The 25,019-nt window shown below is 40.3% G+C and overlaps 1 protein-coding gene across 2 annotated transcripts in view; it reads left to right on the plus strand.

The window, feature by feature from the left end:
• FNDC3B (fibronectin type III domain containing 3B) overlaps positions 1-25,019 on the plus strand; it is a 356,356-nt gene that overhangs the window by 240,026 nt on the left and 91,311 nt on the right. For both annotated transcript variants that reach the window (XM_040248765.1, XM_040248772.1), the window contains exons 7-9: positions 11,939-11,997; positions 19,806-19,957; positions 24,291-24,350. In XM_040248765.1, the coding sequence (XP_040104699.1) occupies positions 11,939-11,997; positions 19,806-19,957; positions 24,291-24,350 (271 nt within the window). The remainder of the gene's footprint in view (positions 1-11,938; positions 11,998-19,805; positions 19,958-24,290; positions 24,351-25,019) is intronic.

Below are 25,019 nucleotides of genomic sequence, written 5' to 3' on the forward strand. Positions count from 1 at the left end.
AAGGGTACTGGACTGGGTTGCCATTTCCTTCATCAGGGGATCTTCCCGAACCAGGGAATGGAACCCGAGTCTCCCACATTGTAGGCAGACACTTTACCATCTGAGCCACCAGGGAAGCCAACCTTTACTGTTTTCGGAGAAGTGGAGGCTACACAGCTGACCGTTAACAAGATGAGTTTGAACTTCGTAGGTCTGGATTTTTTTTTTCAATGGTAAATACTATAGTACTACATGATCTGTGGTTGGTTGAATATGCATATGTGGAGGGACTGCATTTATGGAGGGCCGACTTTATACATGGATTTTCAACTAAAGGAGAGGTCGGCCCTGCTAATCCCTATGTAGTTCAAGGGCCAGCTGTACTGTAAACAAGAACGTGCAGTAGAATATATACTTAAATATTGAGAGGAGGATGGGATGTTAGGGGAGACCCTACAAAGAGAACCATTGCAGGAGAGTGATAAAGGCAGTACTGCCTGAAAGAATGGATTTCTCAGCAGAGGCATGAAGGAGGAGAAGAGGGAACTAGACCAGGAAGGGAGGGATAGACTCACATGCATATTCTGTACTGTCCTGTCACCCTTGGGTAACTTCAAGCTTTGTCAAAAATTAACCTTTTACATTTTGGTGTCTTGTAATGGAAATTTTATCACTATAATTTCTAGAACTTATTTAGATAGAGTAATTACTTAGGTAAAAAATTGTCAGTGTAATTTCTGAGAACCGTATTTGAAATCTTTTTTTATCTCTCACTCATTCCTTATTCGCTGCTGCTGCTAAGTCAATTCAGTCCTGTCCGACTCTGTGCGACGCCATAGATGGCAGCCCACCAGGCTCCCCTGTCCCTGGGATTCTCCAGGCAAGAACACTGGAGTCAGTTGCCATTTCCTTCTCCAATGCAGGAAAGTGAAAAGTGAAAGGGAAGTCGCTCGGTCGTGTCCAACTCTTAGCGACCCCATGGACTGCAGCCCGCCAGGCTCCTCCATCTATGGGATTTTCCAGGCAAGAGTACTGGAGTGGGGTGCCACTGCCTTCTCCTAATGCTCTTTTTTTGGTCATCTCTTTTTTTTTTCTTCTGTGCTATCTTTTATATTTTCATCTTGAGCAGTTTTTCTTTGGCCCTTTGATTCATGACCCAAATGGCTTCTTTTGCTCATGGGTTTTCCCCGGAGCCTGAGAAGCTCACTGTAGACCAGGAGTTACATACCTCAGCCGTTGCCCAGGTGAGCACGATTTATTACCTGCAGACTTGAAAATGTGGCTGGCTGGTAAAGTGTGCCATTTATTGAGCTGGTTTGGGGTAGAAATGTAATTCTCAGACCTTTTAACTGAATTTTTAAATATACATGCATTCAAAAGACATTATTAATAGACCTACAACTTTCCTGTTTTGAACAACAGGGCATCCCATTTGGACAAGAGAGATGCCAACTGCATGTCTCAAGAGAGTCCTTTATTTTAGACAGGAAACTGAAAAATTTAAATTCCAAGTAATTCAATTTTATAAAAGATTTAGAATGAGACAGCAAAATCAGTGCCATATTTGGTATAGAGTAGTTTGCTTGTAAACAACTTAAGACTTCTTTCACATTGACCTTAGATTTCTCTGCTCTGTTATATGTGTTTTGAAGGGTAAAAGGAAAACCTTTAAGAATCCAATTCTGGAGAAAAATCTCTCATAGATAGTATTCTCACTGGAGATGTTTCCTGCCTACTGGCTTAATCTAACTTTCCATTTTAGTTTATTTCTCAGTTTGATTCGTTTAGAATACAGTCTGTTTTCTTTTCTGGATCGGGGCAGATATTGCTGTCTTCTTTTGATTATCTTTTTTTAAAGGAAATGTTGATTACAAAGAAAGAGAAATAAAACAGGATCAAACGAAACTGAGAGCAGAAATTATATAATCCTAGAAGACCCAAATGTATTCTATGTTTTTCCACTCAAAATTTACCATGATTCATGTTTAAGTTTCTAGACTTCAAGTTCACTGTATTTTAAAATGTCATTTAGGATGGTTCTTGTGTTATTGGTTTAACTTCAATTTCTAAAAGATACAGAAACAAGAAATACTTGGATGATTTTTTTCCCTTCCTATTCACATTTAAATAAGAAAGTTCTTGAGTAATAGTGGCTTTTGACAAATCCAGAATTTTGGGGTGAATTCTACTTAATGTTAATAAAATCTCTCACTTGCAGTCTGCACATTTTCTCACAGTTAGCCAAGTGATCTTAATCCAGAATATTTAACAGGTATTCAAAACAGAAGTCTCAAGGAAATGAACAAAAAGTCACAGAAAACAGCTTAAAAGATCTCCTACTGGCTGTATTTGAGATAGTTTTAGCATCCAAAAGAATGATGGCAAAGAGTATGACAAGTTTTCTTGAGTGGAAAAGTAATTAAAAAAAATAATAATCCATGACTTCATAGATGCATAAAGATGTGGGAGAGGAAACTAATTAATATAGAAGGAATGATAGAATTAGGAATGTCACCATCTTACAACTATCAATATAGTAATATCTTCTAACAGCGATCGTTAATATTTGCTCTCACCATCAGATAAAAGGGGAAGAGGGTGCCTTTGACAGCAGGGAAGTATGTCACATAATCCTGGAACTAAGTGACTTAAGTGCTGAATATCACCAAAAGGTTCACACTGACATTGTGTGCTTCCTTATGTGATGGAATAGGAGGTACATTCATATAGAGCTCTTGACAAACATTTTTAGCATGAATCTAACTATGAGGGAATAGTCACACAATCCAGATAGTTTTATACACTATAAGAAAAGTGGTCTGAACAATTCAAAAATATTAACTTTAACAAGACAAAAATTATAGGAGACTTTTGTTCTAGATTAAAGGAGACTAATGGAGCACATGTTCCTTGCTTGGATCCTCGTATGGGGAGAACGTTACAGACATATTGGAATGACTGGGGAAGTTTGAGTATGGAGTACAGACTAGATTTTATTCTCTCAGTGTTAAATCTCTTGGTTGTGATGTTATTGTGGTTATATACAAGAAGGTCCTTGTTTTTAGGAAATATTTGCTGAAGTTTTGGGGGTAAAATGTCATAAAATCAATAACTTCCTTTCAAACAGTTCTGAAAAAAAAAAACTAATTTTAAGTTTTTAAAATGTGTGTATGTATGGAGACAACACATGAACATACAGATATAGCAAAATGGTAATGATTGGTCAGTGTAGGTGAAAGGCATGTGGTGGCTCATAGTACTGTTCCTTTACTTTTCTATAGATTGGAAATGTTTCAAAATACGTATTTGTGCAGATCAGGCAATTTCACAGAAATTTTTCCATTTCCAGATTTTTCTGGAAAAATGGCAGTCTGTCACCTGAGATTCCTTAGATCCTGCTTGGCGATAATTGGATACATAACAGCTGCCTCCTTTAGAAAGGGTGAAGCATTTTTCCATTTTTCATAGTCTTTACCCTTCCCTTTTGCCTGATACATGTCCACTAACTCCTTGACATTACCTGCCTGGTGACTATATGCATCTGTTGATTTCCTCAATGAGGTAGGTTGTACCATTGGATGATAAAGCTATTTCCATATGCCAGAACTCTGGTAAGTTATTTAGAGCCCTAGCACACGAGGTTACCACTGGATCTGGGTAGCACTTGACATGGTTCTCGTATCAGCTGATGAGTTTCACTGGGTCCTTTGGTTATAGACTGAGTATCTGTCATCCCCAAATGCATACAATTTTGTCATGAGAGACACCAAATTTTAAAATGTATTTGTAAAAACTGTTCAAAACTTGCTTGATAGGTAGTATATATATTAAAATTCTCTTTCAGATTTAATGGGTCACAAAATTGGGCTCTCTGGATTCTGTCTTGCAAAATCAGTTGAACAGTCTTGCAAGATTATTGAATACACTACTTAAAAGGTTTTCAGTGTGACATGCCGAATCTTTTAACAAAAAAAACATTTTGTGGAAACGTTTACAGATGCTAGTGCAGAAAGTAGGGTATAAGCTTCAATTACTTTTGTAAGTTGTTCTATCCTATGTTTAAGTGATTGCTTTCCTGTTCCACACCCAGGGAGGGCACCAGGTCTTTCTGGGTAATCATGGCGCTGAGCCTTCCCCCAAAATAAAAGAGCTATATCGAGTACAGGTTAGGGCTCAGTTAGCCAGTGACATGGTTCAAACACAGAGGGAAGGAAAGTAAAGGACTAGTGCTAGAGTCAGGCTTGCAAGGCAAGCGTATCTACCTCATACTTGATCCATTTTTATGGGTTTTTCATCCCTATGTAATTTGCTGTTCTTGAAAACGCTAGCAGCATCTCTGCAGTTCCATGCATTTATAAGATTTTTGCCTTGTGAAGTAAACAGTGAGGACTTTTCTTAGAGAATTTGACAGAAGTGAACATAGAATCTCCTGGTATTTTAGGTAGAATCCATCTAGTTTCATCCATCCATTTTAGTTGGCATCACAGAATGTGTTTGAGAGAGAAACTTGAGTTGACCTGGGGTTCAGCAAGAGTAACGTATCTGGGGCTTTCCCCTTTCATTAAGGCCCCAGATCTCACACTTCCGTGCCTGATTAACTAAATAGTAGTACAGCTTTTGCCCAAAGAGACCCATTTTGCGTACAGATAGACTGATGTGAATATTCCAAGTAGGGCTTTGCTCAAATCTTGGGCTAGGATAGAAAATCACTCTTTCTCCTGAATTCCAGAAATAGCAACAAAAGCTCAGAGGAAATTAGCCTCCCTTGCCCCATTTACCTTCTCCAGTTTTCCCTCCCGTCCAGCTGGCCACACCAGCTGCAGAAGGAATTCATCTGTCATCTTCTACTTTCTCTAAGGTTCCAGGCTCTATCTGGAACCCAAGTTGCTCTTGAAAATGTTTTCCTAGACTGAAAGGCAACTTCCCACAACATATGTTCACCTATCTGCTGCTTTCTTGTCCACTGTTGAGAGTCTGATGTTCCCTTGTCTGTCTTTCAGGATTTCACATGAAGTAACCACTTAACCAGCTAAATGGCTGGAAAGCTGTTTGTCTTTGCATTTGTAGCATCAGGATGATTGATAGCTGAAGATATTTCTGGCACATTTGTCTTTGGGGATTAACTGCATTGTCTTTATGTTACATGAATTTATTCCTTGTAATTTTGCACATTTTTAATATTTGTATTTACCACCACTGTGGATCATAATTACTAAATAGAGATTCTTAGGTATTTAACCTTACTTTTGTATGCAGTTAGCTTCCCTGGTGGCTCAGGTGATAAAAGCGTCTGTTTGTAATGCAGGAGACACGGGTTCGATCCCTGGGTCGGGAAGATCCCCTGGAGAAGGAAATGGCAACCCACTCCAGTTCTCTTGCCTGAAAAATTCCATGGATGGAGGAATCTCATAGGCTACAGTCCACGGGGTCGCAAAGAGTTGGACCTGACTGAGCGATTTCACTTTCACTTGTATGCAGTTATTGATTCCTCCTTTTTCCATACAGGATAAGTAAAATTTTAAAACATGAAGATGCAGATTCATTTTTCTGATTAGTAAAGCAATTCAATAAGCATTTGTAAATTGTAAACTGTCATTCCTTCACCTTCATTTATTCTCATCAGCGTTAGTAGGCATTGACTAGATAGCCAGTGTGTCCCTGTTATTGAGTCATTTTTTTTCTCTTTTTCATCCAGAAGTACTGTTTATTTCTGTTCATTTAGTTATTATATTGAATGTTTGCTTTTGATTTTAAGCCTCTTATCCTAAAAATGGGCATGACCGAAGTTGCATATTTTCCATGCCCTTAGTTTATTATATATAATTGTTAAAGAGAGTAGCTAAGTCAGCTCCTTGGCAAGTCTGAGAGAGCATATTATGTTATGCTGGGCATATCTGTAAATGAGCCCTGTGGATGAGAACTAGACAGAAGGGTTACAGAGAAATAATGCTGATGTCATTTCTTTGGAATGAAGGGGCTGCTGTTACAACCATAAATACATTCTATAGCTAGCAGCTAAGTGTCTAGCTCTATTCCTTTTCTAAGAAGGGAAAAAAATGTGAAACAAGCCAAAGAAAAACATTGTGTTTATAAAGTGGGATATTTTAATTAATTTAGGCCTTACAGTTACACAAACAGTCTGAACTTACAGCTCTTTTTGGAACAAACATGAAAACCATTATTTGTGGAAAGTTTAAACTTCACATGACACATATTCCCTCTGTGTGTGGGGTTGTTTTTTGTTTTGTTTGTGTCCTTTTTCAGAAAAATGTATTTGCTTTGCTAGTGTATTTTTATTTTAAGCTTCCCTTTGCTAAAAATGCTTTATTTTCTTGGGTGGAGATGTGCGTTTAGGAGGGAAGAAGGGTATAAGTTGCTTTGTTGAAGTTCTCCTTCCCTTTTTTTGGCCTTTCCAAATAGGGTAGTTTTCACCTCTTTGGGGCATGTTTAAACTAGAGACTTCCATCTTAATTCCTTTTTAAGAAATTCCCTACCCCCAAAGTGTCCATATCTACAAAATAAAATGCTCCCCACCCTCTCTGTTGAGGCTTCCCTGGTGGCTCAAATGGTAAAGAATCCACCTGCAATGCAGGAGACCTGGGTTCAGTCTCTAGGTTGGGAAGATCCCCTGGAGCGGGACATGGCAACCCACTCCAGTATTCTTGCCTTGAGAATTCCATAGATAGAGGAGCCTGGCAGGCTACATTCCATGGAGTTGCAAAGAGACAGACTCGACTGAAGTGACTAACACACACACACTCACACCCACACCCACCACCCACCCAGCGCCGCCCCTCACCGCCGACCTCACCGCCAACACCCCACTCCTTTGGCGGGCTATCTGAGAATGCCCCTTAAAGTTTTACTGATCACAGCCTTTATTGCAGAGAAAAGACTCTTAAATATTAAGGTGATGATATAAAAGGTGAGTTACCGTGTCTGCCCACTTTAGCCATGATCACAATCAAAATTGAAGCAGGTGGTTTTAATCTGTTTTCTTGCCTTATGGCAGCTTCAGTGTGGGGAGAGAGAAACACAAAGTTGGCTAAGATTTGCCTCTGGATAAATTTACTTGTTGCAAAACCAGAGGGCAGAAGGCAGCCCTGATGATGGAGAAAGAACCCCTTTCTTCCCAGAGCCTTACCCTTCTGCCTCTTCCGGACAGTCTCTTGTTCACATTGACACACACCAAATTCTTGGGGGTCCTGGGAGGATGTAAACAAACAAGACATGGTTTCTTCTTTAAACTTGGTATGAAAGGTATCCTAATGGCAAAATCACCAGAACTGTTCTTCCTTGTTTTGTTAATTTTTGTGAGGGGATTACTTATCTCCTTTCTCTCACACTCATAGTATGTGTGTGTGAGAGTGACAGAGGTAAAGAAAAAGACATCATGTAAGCAAGCAGAAGCAAGATCCAGCTCTGAAATAGACTCTGTAGAACTGGTCTCCTAGGCTGTTCAATGGGAAGGGAAATGATGCATAGACTACTCCCAGGCACTGTTTAATCTTGCTTAGGGAGAGGTCTGAGTTAATTGAGTTATTTAGGTGGTAGAATCCTGGATTTGGGGATTTTCATGCCAGAAATTTTCATGCTTTCACACTAGAGTTTAGTTTATATGTGGTAAGTAACTGTCACTTTAGCTCAGTTAAACAAATTTTATTTTCACTCTTGTTTGTGCAGATTGTGTGCCTGGCATTTACTTTTTTCTCTTAGTCTGTGGCAACACAAATGAAAAAACATGAAATAAATGTAACGTGAATGTATTTTCTTCTTTTTTCCTTATTCACAATTCAGAATCTTGAAAGAAAGAAGGCATCCAGTCTAGCTTTGATACCACATTTCTCCTGATATAATAGGGTAATGATCGTCCTGTCACTACCTTTCCTCCTCATGTCCTGCCCTTTGTATTTTTGATCTTTGAGAAGGCAATGGCACCCCACTCCAGTACTCTTGCCTAGAAAATCCCATGGACGGAGGAGCCTGGTAGGCTGCAGTCCATGGGGTCGCAAAGAGTCGGACACAACTGAGCGACTTCACTTTCACTTTTCACTTTCATGCATTGGAGAAGGAAATAGCAACCCACTCCAGTGTTCTTGCCTGGAGAATCCCAGGGACGGGGGAGCCTGATGGGCTGCCGTCTATGGGGTCGCACAGAGTCAGACTGTGCGACTTAAGCGACTTAGCAGCAGCAGCAGCAGAATCCTTTGTTTATTTGGCTCCATCCATGGCTGCTTTTTCTTATTCTTCCTTTCCTCACATGGCTTGTCCCCCAAAGGCCTTTGCTCTAATCATTTGACAGCTTTTTCAGAGTTTAAGAAAGAAATCCCAAAACACAGACCCTTTTGTGGAACTTGGGTGGGGGGGTTGTCTCTGCTGCCAGCTCCGTTCTCCCATCCACATCAGCGCAAACACCCGGCAATCCCAGCCTTCTTCTCTCCCCTCTCCGCAACCTCTCCCTCGGGACTCCTCTTTCCTGGTGATGCAGCCAGAGGTTCCAGCTTGCTCTGGGACACGTTACGTGACTTCACTTGTGCTCCTGGGGAAATGAATCCTCCTCATTTGTCCCTCAGCCTCACTTCTCAGTTGACAAAGACACGGGGGCAGGTATTGTGCTCCGAACTGAAGGTGAAAACTGTGATAGGCAGGAAAGACTGCAGTCCTGCCTGCTGCTGTAAAACAGAGTGGAGAAGGCCCATCTTGCCAAGGAGTTTGTAAAGATCAGCACATGTCTACATGTTCAGGAAATACCAGCTTTCCTTATTATAAGGCAGACACGAGAAGTCCTGACCTCTCTCTGGAAGTTGTTTAGTTGTTTTTCTCTCAGTCAGCCTTTCATTTGTATGTCTGGCTCTTACCTGAAACCCATTTCTTTTTTTTTCTTTTTTTTTTCCAGTCTTAAACAGATCTTTCTCCCCACCCCTCACCTCCTTCTAACTCAACCTCCTTTCCCATTTTTCCTTTTTCTCTCACCTATGTGTGTTTGAAAGCTGGCTGGGGGAAGGAGGTCTTCAATTTTTTTTTTTTTAAAAACACTCTTTCATGCCCTATGTCTAGTTATAGTCCAGAGGATCCTTCCTTTGCAGAGCTCTTCAATCCTTTCTTTGTTGGATAGGCGATCGTCTCTCTTCTCATCTAAAACTTTTATTAAGCGGTCCCCAACCTTTTTGGCACCAGGGACTGGCTTTGTGGAAGATGATTTTTCCACAGATGGGGTGTGGAGGGTGGTTCAGGCAGTAATGGGAGTGACGGGGATCTGAGATGAAGCTTCCCTTGCTCACCCGCCCACCTTCACCTCCTGCTGTGCAGCCTGGCTGCTAACAGGTCATGGGGCGGGGGAAGGTTGATGGTGGTTGGGGACCCCTGCTTTATTACCTCAAAAATAAGGTTTGGCTTCTTTTCCTGAGACATTTTAAATGTCTGTCAGAACAGCTAGCTGTTTGAATGTATGTAGTGTTTGAATTGTATCTCTATTGAGTGTTTGAAACCATAGGGTCCTTCAAACTCTGTAATAACCAGTGATTCAGAAAGTTTTGTGTTTAACAACTGAACCAATTCCTTTATTGCAACTGTGCTCAGGTGTTTTCTACTGACAATTAACTTCTGAGATACACAGTATTTACAGTTGAGTCAGTAGGAATTCCCAGAAAACGTGAGGATATGTTTTGACTTATGGATATAGTCCATTGTCTATATCTTAACATGAATACATGATTATAAATGAGCTTAGGACATTCAGTCTTTTGAAGGTGTATTTTCTTTTAGTTGCAATTTTAAAAAATATTATATTGCCACCAACCCATTTATTTTTCTCACCAAAATAAAGGTAAACATGTTCTGCCAAGCAGAATGCAATGGGGAAAAAAAAAAAAAGGAACTGATTCCTTTAAGGTGGAGCCAACTAGAAGTTCTTGTTATTTTTTATGTAGGTTTGGTTTATTTACTGAGTCAACAAGTATGCACTGGGCTCTGAGCCTGCAGGATCTATGCAAGGCACTCTGGGCTGCATTGTGAGCGTATCCTACAATGGGGCCTAGAGCTGCAGTATACGCTGTGGCCTCTTCTCGTGTCCCCCACATGTGAAACTAGGGGTGGCATTTTTAAGTGCTAGAAAAAAAGAATGTGTCCCAGAGGTCTTTGTGTGACCCACAAGGTTTCAAATATTTAACTCTCTGGTTATCAACAGAAATGTATGGGCTTTCCCAGGGGGCACAGTGGTTAAAACATCCACCTGCCAAAGCAGGAGATGCCAGAGACACAGGTTTGATCCTTGGGGTGGGAAAGATCCTCTGGAGAAGGGAATGGCTACCCACTCCACTATTCTTGCTTGGAGAATTCCATGGACAGAGGAGCCTGGCAGGCTACAGTCCGTGGGGTCGCAAAGAGTTGGACACGACTGAGCAACTAACACTTTGACTTTTTCAAATTATTGACAGAAAAAATGTATCTGCTCCAGATCTATAGTTTAACTTCCTTCCTCAAGCTTTTATTTTAGCAGAAAAGAAGTAATAAATGAGGGAACAATTAAATAGAATTAATGTCTGATTTTGATGACTGCTGGACAGGAGACTAGGTAGGATAGGAGAATGACTAGAGGAAACCTGGGGCAAGTGGATAGGGGTTGAGATGGGATTCTTTGAAATTAGACCTGAATGTTGTGAATGCACAGTCTGTGAAGAGCTGGACTTACTAACCTGTTCTCACCCCTAGTCCATTCCCCCTCCTCCTCCAAATGTCTGCTTGCCCGTCGTATTCAGCTGGATGTTGGTTTGTAGGAAACTTCTAGAACTTCTCTCACTTGAAGAGCCTTTACCATGGCACCTGTCACTCTGTAATCACCTATTTGCTTCCATTCCTCACCCCCAACCCCACCCCTCACTAGACTTGAAATAGCTTGGGGTCAAGGACATGTCTTGGTAATCATGGATCTCTAGGTATATAGCTCATAAACTAGTTGAATGGTTAAGTTAATCTGTAGATTCAAAATTAGATTCTATCAAGCAAGTTGTGAAAGTCAGATGTTGCCTTTAGCAAAACAGGCTCTTAAGTTTAAATTCTGTCCTTTATCCTATTTATACATATCCTTCCCACCCCATCCTCTCTCCTCCCCACCCCATCCTCTCTCCTCCAAGCAATTCTCCCTTTTCATTTCAAAAACAATTCTTGCTCCACCCCAAAACTTGCCCGTCTCCCCATCTTATTTAAAAATACTATCCTTTCAGTTGATCCAGCCCCAAACTAGGGATTCTCTTTGATTCTTACATTCCCTCATCCTTGCCTATCATGCCCTTTCCTTTAACACCTATACCTCTAGAACCAGACCTGTTTTTAGCATCTTTACTACCACCTCCAGCTCGGGCCAGTTCCACCCTTCACCTGGACCAGTGCAGCAGTGTGCTGACTGGTCTTTCTGCTCCCACTCTTAGCTTCCATATATCCATTATTCATGCAGACAAGCAGATATTTTCAAACGCAAAATAATATTGTGTCAGTCCCTCCACTAAAACATGCCAGTGGTTTCTTATCGAACTTAGAATAAAAATTGAGTTAAAAAATCTGAACTCATAGTGCTACATGAACTGGCCCCTATCTTCAACCTCATCTCCTTATTGCTCTCAGCATCTAGCTGCATTGTTCTCCCGGGTCTCCTCCTTAGGGTCCTCTATTAACTGTTGCCTGTTGAATTATTAGGAGGAATTCCGTGTTAATCTAGTCAGCTCTGTGAATATGTCAACCAACAGTAGTGTCAAGTTAGCACAATCACAGTGAAATCTGTACCTGCCAAGACATACCCATTCCTGATTTTATCATCATGCTTGTGGTACCAAAAGTTCATGGTAACAGGCAACTGACTTAATGATAACCCTTGTTAAAGGCCTTGGGAAAGGAAGTTGACAGCCTTACTGATTTCTAATGGTGTTAACTGATTTCTCTTTTTCTCCCTCTTTTTGCCACGCAGAGTATGAGCTGGAAGTAAAGAGGGTGCAAGACATTCTTTCGGGAATAGAGAAGCCACAGGTATGTCTTCTGGATTTCTCGGCATAAATGGTGCTCTTTTAAGTATTTCAAACATGCTTTTCTTTTACCACACAGTAGGTAAGCAAAAGGGCCCCTTCCCATTGCAGATTATTCATAAACTATGAAATAGAGCTGTTATTAATGGAGCATGAAAATATAAAACAGCAGTCTTCTGTTTAGTCATCATCCACTAAAATGTCTTCTTTATTTAGATATTCTGAATGCAATTAGGTATTCATCCCAACATCCAAGGATACACCACCACCACCCCCACCCCCACACATACAAGGTCTACAGAAAAGTTTTCTTTTGGTAATTTCCCTTTACCTGTGTAAATGTAGTAATAATAATTTGTTGAAAACCTCAGTAATTGAAAGTATTTTTCCAGGTAAATTTCAAAAGATACTTAAATATTAACTGAGTAAAATAAGTCCAAACTGTAATGGCAAGGAAAAAAAAAACCTGGTGGGAGTAGTGATAGTGTGAGATTTCAGTTCGATTTTGCCAGATGCTTTGAAATTCAAGTGAAAAATTCAAAATGTTGATTCAGCCTTTCATCCGAGTTTAGAGAGCCAAAGTTCTTTGGAGGGTTTTCTAGCTGAATTGGAAAACCTTACTTCTTCATGTGTTTCAAATACTGAGACTTTTAACAGAAGGGTCCAAACATGCCTCAGGGCACATAGTTGAGTTTGACTAAACCTAAAAACATGAGGTGTGCCGGACTCTGGGCACAATAGGGCACTTGTGGAGGAGCAGGGTGTTGACGCTGGACTGGGGAGTCTGCACTTAATCCAGTAAGGAGCAGGTTGCCGTTGAGAGTTTGCGAGCAAAGAAGTTATATAATCAGGACTGTACTTTTAGGAGGATCAAACAGTGGGCAAGTGCAGTGCAGTGAGCAGAGAGAGGATGGACCCAGGGAGACGAGACAAGTGTTAGGAATGTGTTACTGTAGTGCTGGTGAGAGACCGTGGGAGTCAGAGTCAGGGTGATGCGTCAGGTGTGGCAAGGAGAAGGACGGACACTAGAGCCATTCTAGAGAGATCCATCAGGTGTCATGGATAGCTGGGCTTTCAGGCTAGATGCCGCCTTGCAGGAGTTGCTTCCTCTGAGCTGGCTGCCCTGACTTGTCACGTCAACTGGGATGCTCTGCTCGATGTCGGGGGCCACTGGTCTGTCTTCAGCTTCATTGTGTGTGTGTGACATATTGTACTCTGTTTCCTTGTTTCTGTGTCTTCCCCAGTCATCTGTGAGTTCCTTTAGAAAAGTTCATGTCTGTGTCCTTTTTGTATCTTCAGTGCCATTCTTAGACATGTGGAATTTGTCTCACAAGCAGGGTATCCAGGAAGACAAGTAAGTGGGAAGTCAAAGGATCTGGTAGATGAGTGCTGTGGAGAGGGCAGTGAGGTAGCCATGGGGGACCGTGTGCGAGGGAGTGAGGAATGGATGATAGCTTTGTGGATGGGGCAGAGTGTAGGGAGAGATTAGAGAAGGCTTGAGGGCAGAGTCACAACAGGCGCATGTGCAGAGTGCAGCCGAAAGAACCCGTGAGGGGCTCAGAAGTCATAATCAGCGTGAGAAGGCAGTGACGGTTTAGCTGATGTCCCAGTTGTACTCAGACGGCTTCGTCTGGTCTGTGTCACGTGTACAGACACACCGTGTTTTTCTTGAGTTATACTTGGGCATTTCTTTACTGCAGATGATGGAGTCTATTTCTGAGGCTCATGTGGCTCCAGCAAGATAAAAACAGTATTTATACGCATTAGTCCTTAACCTGATTCAGTGTTTATTAAGTGCTAAAATCTTTTCAGGTTTTACAACAAGGTAGACAGGTTTTTGTGTAAATAGTTGTGATGTTCAGTGTACTTATAATCAGATTGTTATCTGAGAGGTCAAAAAGTCCCAAGTGGGTCTCATTTGGCTAAAATCAAGGTATCAGCTTGGGCTACACTCCTCTCTGGGGCAAATCTGTTTCCTCGCCCCTTCCAGTATCTAGAGGCTGCCTGCATTGCTTGCTTATACCCGTTCCATTCTCATACCTCCTCCTCCTGACTCTGACTTTCCTGCCTCCCTCTTTTACCTGCAAAGAGACTTGTTACTACCTCAGGCCCACTCAGATAAGCCAGGGTAGTCCCTTCCTCTCAAGGCCCTTCACTTAATCACCTCTGCAGTCTCTTTCTACCTTTTAGGTTCCAGGCATTAGAATTCAGACATCTTGAGGGAGGCATGTTGTTCTTCTGTCCACCACACCCACCATTGGTCCCCAGATAAACCTCTGCCGGGTGACAGTCCACCCATCCTTCTGATCCCCATTAATTGTTTATACCGGTATTCTCCCTTCCTTCCTCTCCTCTCCCCTCTGTCTGAAGTTCATGTCCATGGCTGTGTCTTATTCATCTTTGTGCCCCTGGTACCTCGCACTGTCCTTGGCACAGTGTGAGCCCTTAACAAATATTTGGTAAATAAATGTGTGGCAGACTGCAGTGGCTGTAGTGAGGCTCTGCCAGGTAAGACAGATGCTGGTAGGCTGGCCAGCTCAGATGAGGCTTAGCCAGCCTGGTGGCATGTGGGGACGGCTGGGAGCCAGGGTGGGAGGCAGCAGCATGGAGGGGCGGTGGGGGGTCCTGTGAGTTGGGGCCCAGCATGGCCATTAGCTGTCTTTGTGACCCTGAGCCGAGGTTTCCTTATCTTTGGAAGGTTGAATAATAAATACCACATTGGATTATCTGAGAAGTAAATTATATGCTATTTATAGAGTCCTTGGAATGGAGTATTTTCCTATAGTTTATAGCATATCATTAGACAAAGGCGAGACTCCTGCAACATGCTGAAGTGGGAAGGAAGGCTGTTCACCTTCTAGGAAAAGAAACAGCTGCAGAAAGTTCGGCATACAGTTGTCTAAAGGATTGTTGTTCTTGTTTTTTTCTTGCAGTCGCAAGATAATACTCATATATTTTTCTTCAAAGTTTTGCAGATGATTTGTTTTAGGTATAGGAGCATTATCGAGGACCTATAGATTCTAGTCATCTTTCTAGAACTTTGGGCACCCTGAATTAAGCAAGTCATTTATGCTTCAGAAACCCAGATACTATAAAAATCCAAGTACTTATTCATTAAATAAAAGAGGGTACAAATATACTACGTTTTTGTCCCAAGACTGTAACAATTAGGTGTCTTGGGGACTCTACTCATATACCACTGCTATACCAGAGAGATAAGCTGGATACTATTCTAAGTGGTTTAGGAATTAACCTCTGCAGTCCCAGCCAGCTCCAACCTGACATGGTTTAATCTGCTCTGATGGTGATGCTCGATGAATTCTCCCCCGAACTTCTGGACAGTTCGTTTTCAGTATGTAAATAAACGTAACCAGGAATTGAGGTTCTGCATCGTTTCCATCCTCTAATGTTTAGCTTGTAGAAACAATGGATTTGTTGGCTCCAGACATGAGTAAACGACTTAAGGAGAACAACAGTCCCTACAAGAAACAATCTGTTGAAAGATAAACAGCCACAGATCTGGAGACAGATTCAAGGGTCTTCGCACTTAAGGAATTATAGTAACAGATGATTCTGAAATCCCTAAATTTGAATATCCTTTTTCTTTGAATAATGATCTCTTTGACCTTTTCCTTTTAAATTTTCCTTTATGTTTGTATTTTTTGTGATGGTACTTTAGAAGTGAAGCCAGTATTGCTATGGAAATATTTTCTTAACATACTCCCTAAATTGGATCAGCAGGCCTCCCACATAGTTAAATCCAAAGACCAGACCAAATTTAGAAGCTATTAACTTACACAGAAATATTTTTGAACATGGAGTAACAGTGTAGTAACTTTATGAGAGTAAGTGCTGTTTTGGATCCAAATAATGAATATCATTTGCTTAAAAGATAGTCTGAAAATTAAGACAGTAAAATTGCACAGAATAAAAATACTAGGATGAAGAGGAGATAAAGGGAAAAAGAGAACACTGAGGATTACATATGAAATAGCTGCAAGATAATGCAATCTTATCATTTGTGAACATGAGTATAAATATATATATGCCTTTAACTAGCAGCTGTTCTCAAGTTGACATCTATATTTAATAAATACATAACAGAAATGATCTCTAATCAGTGTGTAATCATTAAGAAGTAGATAGTGGTTTTTATGAGTCCTTCAGAGATACTTCAAAGCGGTTTAAGTAATTTCTATGCAGACTTACAATAGTAACCTTCACAGTAGACTCTCTTATATCTCTAGCGCTGAAACAAATGTCACATTGGGCCTTGTCCAATAATTTTGTAACTGGCAATCACCACTTTTATCATCATTCAAAGGAGATTGACTTCTATTTATGGTAGAATAGTTAAACATCAGAAAGTCAGTTAGTTTTATGGCTTCTAAACTTTTTTGGATCGCTGCCATGACAGTCATTGTGGTGATCAGATTAGCCGTGCCCTAGTTCAGTTCAGTGGTCACTGCAGGTGAGAAAGTTTCACCAGAGAGAGAGAGAGACCCTGAATGAATGAAGAGGAAGCTTGTAAGAATGCTGTCACTCCAAAGCAGGCTTGAACCCAGCCTAGTTCTTAGAGTTCTGAATCTCATATTAAGGTTATCAGCTCCCTGGATGCTTGGAGTAAAGGCCTCTACTGCTGATGATCCCCTTTACAGGACATTCTCCTGAAAGCACGGTGTAATTCCCTGGCATCAAACCTGGGATGGAAATGAGTTCCTTCTAACAGAGACAAAGCACTCTTTCTCTCAGGATTCTAATGCCTGAAGAAAGGAAACCTGAGACCCAGAAAGGCCCACTGAAAGGCAAGCCAGGGGGAGCACAGGAGGGACTAGGCCTCACAAGTCTGGTAGTAATCTAGATGGCAGGCTGCTAAGATCCAGGGAAGAATTCCCAGAAGCTGCCAACCTTTGAAAATGATGCTGAGTTCTCCAAGTGCACTTTCGTTAGGCTGGCCAGTGGGAAGGATGCAGAGGTCTGTGTTCAGATGACAGTTGGCCTTCCTAAGGCTTGCTAAGGGAACCTCGGGAAAAGGTGTGTTATTTTAGTTGAAACTTCAGGTGTTGTACATCACTGTTCAGTTAAGCAAGTTTAACCAAGTCCTAAAGGGCTTCCCCTCGTGGCTCAGCGGTAAAGAATCTGCCGGCAGTGCAGGAGATATGGGTCCGATCTTGGGATTGAGAAGGTCCCCGGAGTAGGACCATCCCAATAGTCTTACTGGGAAAACTCCACAGACAGAGGAGGGGCTTCAGTCCGTGGGGTTACAGAGTTAGACACAACTGAGTGACTAAACCATAAAAGGGAAGAAAGTAATTTTTTTGGGTCTGATTTACATATATTGTTAAATGATTATCACAGTAAGCTCAGCTAATATCCATCATCTCATATACATACAATCTAAAGAAAGAAAAATTTTTTCTTCTTGTGGTAAAAGCTCTTAGGCTTATATTCTTAATAGCTGATGAAAATGATAGAGTTTAAAGGGATGTGAATTATGGGTACCTGTTCAGTATCTGAAGTGCTAGCATTTGAGTGAGCTATTTTAAGATGTAATGTTATTTCACACCACCATTCATAGAGTCAGTGTTACTATACTCTGTGCTCTTGGAATTGGGCCATTTATCATCTTAGCTGAATGTTTCTCAGTACCTCATCAGCATCCTTTAAAGTTATAGCTGAACTCCTCGTAGCAAACATGTCTCTTTGTAAGTTAAGAATCAAATACAGTATCTCTAGGTTAGTCATTAATGGTGTGTGAGTAATTCAGCAAATATAGTGGTGTGTGTGGTAGAAATACTGCCTTAAAATTCAGTCAAGGGAACAACACACAGAGCAGAGCGTCATGAAATGAGTGTTACGTGTCAGTGCCCACACAGTGTGGTTGGAGCACGGAGAAAACAGCGACAGATCCTGAGCAGAGGGTCAGGTAGCACTGTATAGAAACTTCTCATGAATTGGCCTCAAGCTGCTGTGGGGCCCTGTGTGCTTAGGGGCTCTGCCATGAGGCCGCTCATGCATCTCTCTGTCTTCATCAGGCAGAGGTCACATCTTAATCATCTCTGTATCCATAGCCCCTCACCAAGTAAGGTATGTTAAAGGCAGGAAAACGGGAAAGTCCAGAGCTAAGTCTCAGGGTGTGAGAGGAGATGGCATGCTGAAGGGGCAGCGGTAGGCAGAAGAGGAGCTCTTAGTCTGGAGTCGAAGCAAGAAGGGTAGAGTTCAGTTCTGTAACAGTGTCTTTTAGGGATTTTTTAAAAGATGTGTATAATGCTAGCCTGCCATCCACCTTGTTACCTGTATCAGAAACTCAGGCTGTCTTACTCTTTGTTTATCTTTCATTCAATGTTTACCAAACAACCGCTACTCATGCTTGAATATGACTTGGGCCTTCTGCTTAGGGAGTCCCACAGTCCAGTGAGAAAGGTAGGCAAATGCTATAAACATGATTAGCAATGAGTAGAGATAGCAACAAGGTGCTGTGGAACAGAGACCCAATAGGGTGCTTCAGGGAATGCTACTTGGAGGTAGTGAGCCCTAGGCTTAGGGTCTTAAAGGATGAGTAGGAGTTTGACTAAATCATTGGTTAAATATATGATGCTATGTCTATTTGGAATAGAAATGATGTGGAGGGCTCTGCTCAAAATGGAATGAATGATAGACTGAAAAGGGAAATTAGGTATTTATTTCCATATTTATTATTCATGCTTTTATATTATTTTGTATTTTAATACTCTTTATTTAGGTCAGATAGTGACAAAAAATAGGAGAAAAGAATGTAGTTTAGACATCTCCATCCATAGCCTACTAATCTATGGCTATAAAGTCTTGTATAGACATTAAACTTTAGTATATGTTTTAACTCTTATATTTTTAATATGTTATTCAGAGAGCAACAAAATGAACTTTAGAAGATCGGAACCTTAAAATGCACTGATAGATTTAAAGAATTAGATTGTGCACTAGATTTTTGGTGTCTCCAGAAACAGACACTGAAACAAAGATTGAAAGGCAAATAATGTGTCGGGGGAGGTGCCCCAGGAAGCACAGTTAGAGGTGAGACTTGAAATGGCAGAGGAGAAGCCAGTTAACTGTTAAGGTAACAGGTTAATCTGTTAAGGAGCAGGTTACAGCTGCGGGCAGCTGGGTCTCAATCCTGCTGAAGATGCCCAGGAGACGGTGTAAGTGCTAGCTCAAGGGAAAAAGTTGGGGCGTTTAGAGTCCCAGACTCCTTTTTTCAAGTGAAGTCTTAAGTGGAGGCCAAAGCAAAAGATACAAGCAGAGCCTAGAGAGGCGGAGCGTTTCTGCACTTATTTCTGCCAGCTGTCAGCCTGGGCCATGGCCCCATTTCTGCCAACACTCCCATCCCTACCTGCCCCCATGCTTCCGCACCCTGAGGGTTTTCCCAGGAACCTGCAGGACTTCGAGGGGCATGGTTTGGAAGATCTTGGCTTTGCAGGATGATTCGACATGAAGCAAGCCTTGGAGTCTGCCAGAAAGCACTATCATGGAGATTTATCACGTTCAACTTTTTACCTTTAGAAAAATTCTCAGACAAGACATTATTTTTACTTTCTGGAGGACCAAGTGTGAATTACACCAGACTTGGACCTAAGTTTGCATAATAAGGACAGACATTTCAGGAGTTACGGTTTGGACATCAGGACCTTGACAAGAGAAAACAATGTAGGATGGGTTTGTAAATTAAAATGGTTTTCTCTTGAGTTAAATCTGAGCCGTTTTTATGCTACTGCTGGTAATCACAAAATGTTCTGAGGAGAAGAGTGGTGTGCGATTCTTGTTTTTCTTCCTCAGGTTTCTAATATTCAGGCAAGAACAGTTGTGTTGTCCTGGACGCCCCCTGTTGGACTTTCGTGTGGACCCCACAGTGGTCTTTCCTTTCCCTACAGTTATGAGGTGGCTTTGTCAGACAAAGGACGAGATGGAAAATACAAGATAATTTACAGGTAATGTATATTTTTTCCATGTGTTTTTTTCCAGCTGCTAAACTGAAATTGGCATTATTAAGGAGAATAGAAAAAACAAAGAAAAATTTAATGGCTTTGTAAATTTTCCCTTAAATAGTTCTTTTTAAGAATTAGTGATAATCACAATGTCAAGAGTTAATTTTGTTCAAGTAATTACTAATCAGAAATGACTTTTATAGAGCCATTTGGTGTTGGTCAGATGTGTCACTTGGTTATGTTAGCTTGCCAGCATAGGGCTAAAGAAGATTTTCCATTAATGCTGGCAGGGCAAAGAGTGAGGATGCCGTTTATCATGCCCTCCTGTGGTCACCTTTTAGGCCCAGACCTTTTGCTAGTCTACAATGTAGTTTTTTCTGAAATTCTACAATGTGGTTTTGTATTCACCCTATTTCTTATCCTCTCTGATAGTTTTCCAGTGTGTAGTGAAGCATTTTATTTGGAGGCTATCTTAAATAGAAGTTTATTAGCACACAGAATAAGAGATTATCCTCTGCCACCTTATGAACTCCCAGATATTAACCATTCACATGATTTATAGCTGTGTTCTAAATGAGATAAAATATTTTTTAGGGTCAAGTGTTTTCTCTTTTGTGATTGCTGGGTCCTGCTCAGATTTGCAGAGCAGGAAATGGAGAAAGTCTGTTTGACCTCTCTAAGACTGGCCCCAGGAAGTACTGCGCGGGCCCAGGGTCGTGAGGTCACAAAAGTCCACTTCTTCCTCTACCAGACAGACTGCTTTTCTCTCCTGTTTCCCTGCTACAGACCTTGCATCCCCACTTCCCCCCGGGCGCCCCCCACCACCCCGCCCCAAGCCCCGTTCCTTATTATTAAGTTGCTCTGGGGATTTGTCTCCTTCTAGACAAAGAAAAGGGGGGAAGAGAGAGGGAAGGCAGCCCTTCAGTCGCTCTCTCCTGTGACTGCCCATAGAGCTCTGTCATCTCTTCCTGGACTCCTGCAAGAGTCTCCTCAGGCCCCTCCAGCATCTGCTCTGGCAAGCGGTCCTCCCATCCAGCCTCCACCCTGCAAAAACAGAAGTCAGCCCGTGACACTGCCCTGTGAAAGAACTCTGTGGTGCTTTTTCAGTGTCCTCAGAATGTAGTCCTAACCCCTTAACTCTATTGGGTACTGTTTTGAGAAGTCAGAATTGGTAGCGACCTTAACAAAATAAAGAGCGCCATTTCCCCCAGCCTGCCAGGAAACAGATTCTATCAAGCATGATGGTCGTCGGTGGTAGGACCTAGAGTCCCAGTTGCCCATAAGTGAGAAATTAGGAAGCTGGGGAAGGAAGTGAATGGAAACATTCCTGTCTTCCTTGAGAAACCAGCAGCTGCAACTCACCTGAAATAGGCTGTTGCATAAGGGTTTATAGGTCTGGATTTGTGAACTCCTTGGTTTATTTTTTTTTTTAAAGGAAATGCTGAAAATCTTAGTTGATTTGTAAACGTTCCTAATATTACACTATTAATTATTGAGCAAATTTAAAAAACTTTAAAGATAAAGTCAAGCAAACAACAGAGCTGTAGGCAAGGTGTAGACACTGGCCTTCAGTTTGCATCTTTTAAAAAGCATTTTATTTGAATAATTTTCAAATTTACAAAATAAAAGAATAAAGAGATCGAGGAATATGTGCATATCCTTTACCCAGATTCACCTGTTATTAGCTTTTTACTCTATTTGCTTTACTATTTGATTTTCTTTCCTGCCTTTTCTCTCTAAATCTGTTTTTTCCTATTAGTTTTAAATATCGTGGTCCTTTATTGCTAACTACTGCAGTGTGTTTCCTAAAATATTTTCTTAAATAGCTATAATGCAGTTACCAACTTCATGACTTTACATCAATACCATATTTTTATCCAATCCATCATCTACATTCCCATTTTGTCGGTTGGTTTAATAATGTCTGGTAGCATTTTTCTTCCCCTCTAAGACAAGATCCATTCTAGGGTCAAATATAGTGGTTAGTTGTCATGTCTCAGTAACCTTCTTTAATTTGGAACACTTCTACCATATTTCATTGTCTTCTATTACCCTTTTTTAAAAAATCTTCTGTTTTAATAAAGAAAACTGACACATATACATGCTTTTTCAAAACGAAAATGTTAAACCTAGATGGGCAAGAGGTTTAAAATATTTTTAAAATTATGGTTAAATTTTGAACATACAGAAAAGCAGAAAAAGTAATACAGTGAACTCCAGGTAATCATCACTCAGATTTAACAAATTTTCAAGATTTTGCCACATTTGACTCATGTCCCCTTTATCTTTATTATTGTTATTATAATTGAAGAATTTGGTAGCAGCTCATAGATAACATGTCAAATTTATTCCTGCATAGTTCAATATAGATAAACATAGACATTTTTTACATAACTTCAATGCTTTTCTGGTGGCTCAGACGGTAAAGAATCTGCCTGCATTGCAGGAGACCCAGATTCAGTCCTTGGGTTAGGACGACCCCCTGGAGAAGGAAACGGCTACCTACTCCAGTATTCTTTCCTGGAGAATTCCATGGACAGAGGAGCCTGGCGGGCTACACTTCATGGGGTACAAAGAGTCAAACCCAACTGAGTAACACACAGTCTCATTAACATCTAGAAAAGCTAGCAATAATGCTTGGCATCATTTAATACTTAGACCATGTTCAAATTTCCCTAACTGTCTCAAAAATACGTTTTAATGTTGATTTCTTCCCCTTGGAATCCAAACGGAGTTTACTTACTGCTTGGGATTATTAGGTCTCATAAATCCATTTTAATCCAGAATAGTGTCCTCATCCTTTTTCTTTTCTGTAAAGTTTTATATTTTAAAATGTATTTTTATATATAAATATTTTTAAGTTTAAAATTTAACTTTAAAATTTTTAATTAATGTGTAATTGATCTGCAATATTGGTTTCAGGTGTATCTCCCATACTTTTTAAAAATTCTTGACCAGCTGCAAAGAGTGGATCACTTTTTTTTTTAACCACTCTGAATTTAGTTTAATATTCCTTTCCTGTATTTCGTATTAATTGATCGTTAGCCCTAGAGCTTGATCAGATGCAACCTTTTAACATTTGTGGGAGGTTTTCTTCTGGGTGGCTCTATGTCCTTCCTTTTCCAGCACACTGGGAAGCACTGGAGCTTGCTGGCCTCACTGTGATTAAATCATGTTTAGGAACAGCCCATTGATTTTTTTTTTATTTTAATTTTTACTTTTTTTGCTTTACAATACTGTATTGGTTTATTTAGCTTTACAATACTGTACTGATTTTTTTTTTAACTCATTTACTTCTTTGAAATATAGTTCGCATACAGTATTAGTCTCAGGTATACTACATAGTGATTCAAAATTTTTATAGATGATACTCTATTTTAAGTTATTATGAAGTACTCGCTATGTTTCCTGTGCTGTATGAGATATCCCTGTAGCTTATTTCCTTACCCCCATCTTGCCCTTCCCTACTTTGCTGTCCCCACTGGTAACCCCTAGTTTGTTCTCTATATCTGTGAGCCTGTTTCTGTTTCCTTATATTCATTCGTTTGGTTTTTTTGGATTCCACATATAAGTAATAACACACAGTATTTTTGTCTGACTTATTTTATCAAGCATAATACCCTCCAGGTCCATCCGTGTTGTGACAGATGGCAGAATTTCATTCTTATTTGTGGTTGAGCGGACACTGACATTTTTGAAGAACACAGTTATGCCCCTACACACCCCTCTTACCTTTAAAAAAAATTTAATGGGAACATTCCATATTTTATGTTAGTTGTTTCCTCATGATTAAGTCAAGGTTCATTTGCAGTTTCTGATCAAATAAGTGGTTTTATTTTGTGTAAGAGAATTATTTATTGGAATGTATCTATAAGAGAGCTGTTTATTAGTATTGATATGTGAGGGAAACAGATTTCTTGAAGAAAGCTGAGAAGTTGAAATGGTTCGGGTTCTCTCCAGGGTGAGTCTGAGAGTCACCTTCAGTTGACAGTTGGTACTGTTATGTACACATTTATCTGTGTATCTGTCTATTCAGTTTGCTTGCTTCTTTACTTTTATGTAGTAACTTTAAAGAAGTGATAAGATATTTTGGAATTTTATTCATAAGTTAACCTTACCATTTTCCAGATCCTGAATGACATGATTCAAAGGAATCTAATTTGGTAGTCCAGAAAAAATGATAATGCCAAATAGGAAAGTTTATTTCTGATTTATGGTGGAAGTAGACATAATAATTCTTGAATTGTTGTTTGTACATGACTATGAGAACCAAATCCAAAACCTATTTTATTTTTGAAACTGGTATTGTTAACTAATACATGATTTTTCTTTGCAGTGGAGAAGAATTAGAATGTAACCTGAAAGATCTTAGGCCAGCAACCGATTATCATGTGAGGTGAGTATTGGAGACTTCAGATTGCTAAAATAAATGGTATGCTCCTTTTTAAAAGTATTTGGTTAACAGCACTTGCCGAGCTAAAAGTTTCAGCACCTTTGCTCATTGACCATTCCTCAGTGTCCTACACTTTCTGGCATCAAGATTGGGAGTCCACAGAAGTGCTTCTGGTCATAGAAAAGTAGATGATACCCTGAACAGAATTTTTAAATTATTTTTATAAAGAAACTTTTATTTCACATATTCTTCTAAGATCTATTGGAACATGTGGCTTAATGTATGATATTTTCTTTCTATAAAGCAAATAAAATTTTTTACCGTATCAGTTATTTCATTATAGACCTTCCATGCAAACCATATGTTCAGCACGAATGACTAAATAAAGTCCTTCCCATGTTTCAAGTTTGGACCATAAAAGGCAATAGGTTTTGAATTTGAAGTCTAGTAATGCAAATATCAAAATTATCTCTAACAAGAGCTAATGCAGTTTGCCAAAGCAACTCACATAGTTTGATTTGTAGTCTGAAAGCTCTTCTGTGATTTTTTTGCAGTCTCTTCCATGACTGCTCTGGAAAGCAGGGCCTACTAATTTTAGAAAGAAACCCAGCCAACCACTGACCTGCAAAGAGAAAAGTATCAGAGCTCATCTGATTATCCAAAGATATATCA

This window comes from Oryx dammah, unplaced genomic scaffold (assembly GCF_014754425.2).
Source record: "Oryx dammah isolate SB20612 unplaced genomic scaffold, SCBI_Odam_1.1 HiC_scaffold_2, whole genome shotgun sequence".
NCBI classification, from domain to species: domain Eukaryota; kingdom Metazoa; phylum Chordata; class Mammalia; order Artiodactyla; family Bovidae; genus Oryx; species Oryx dammah.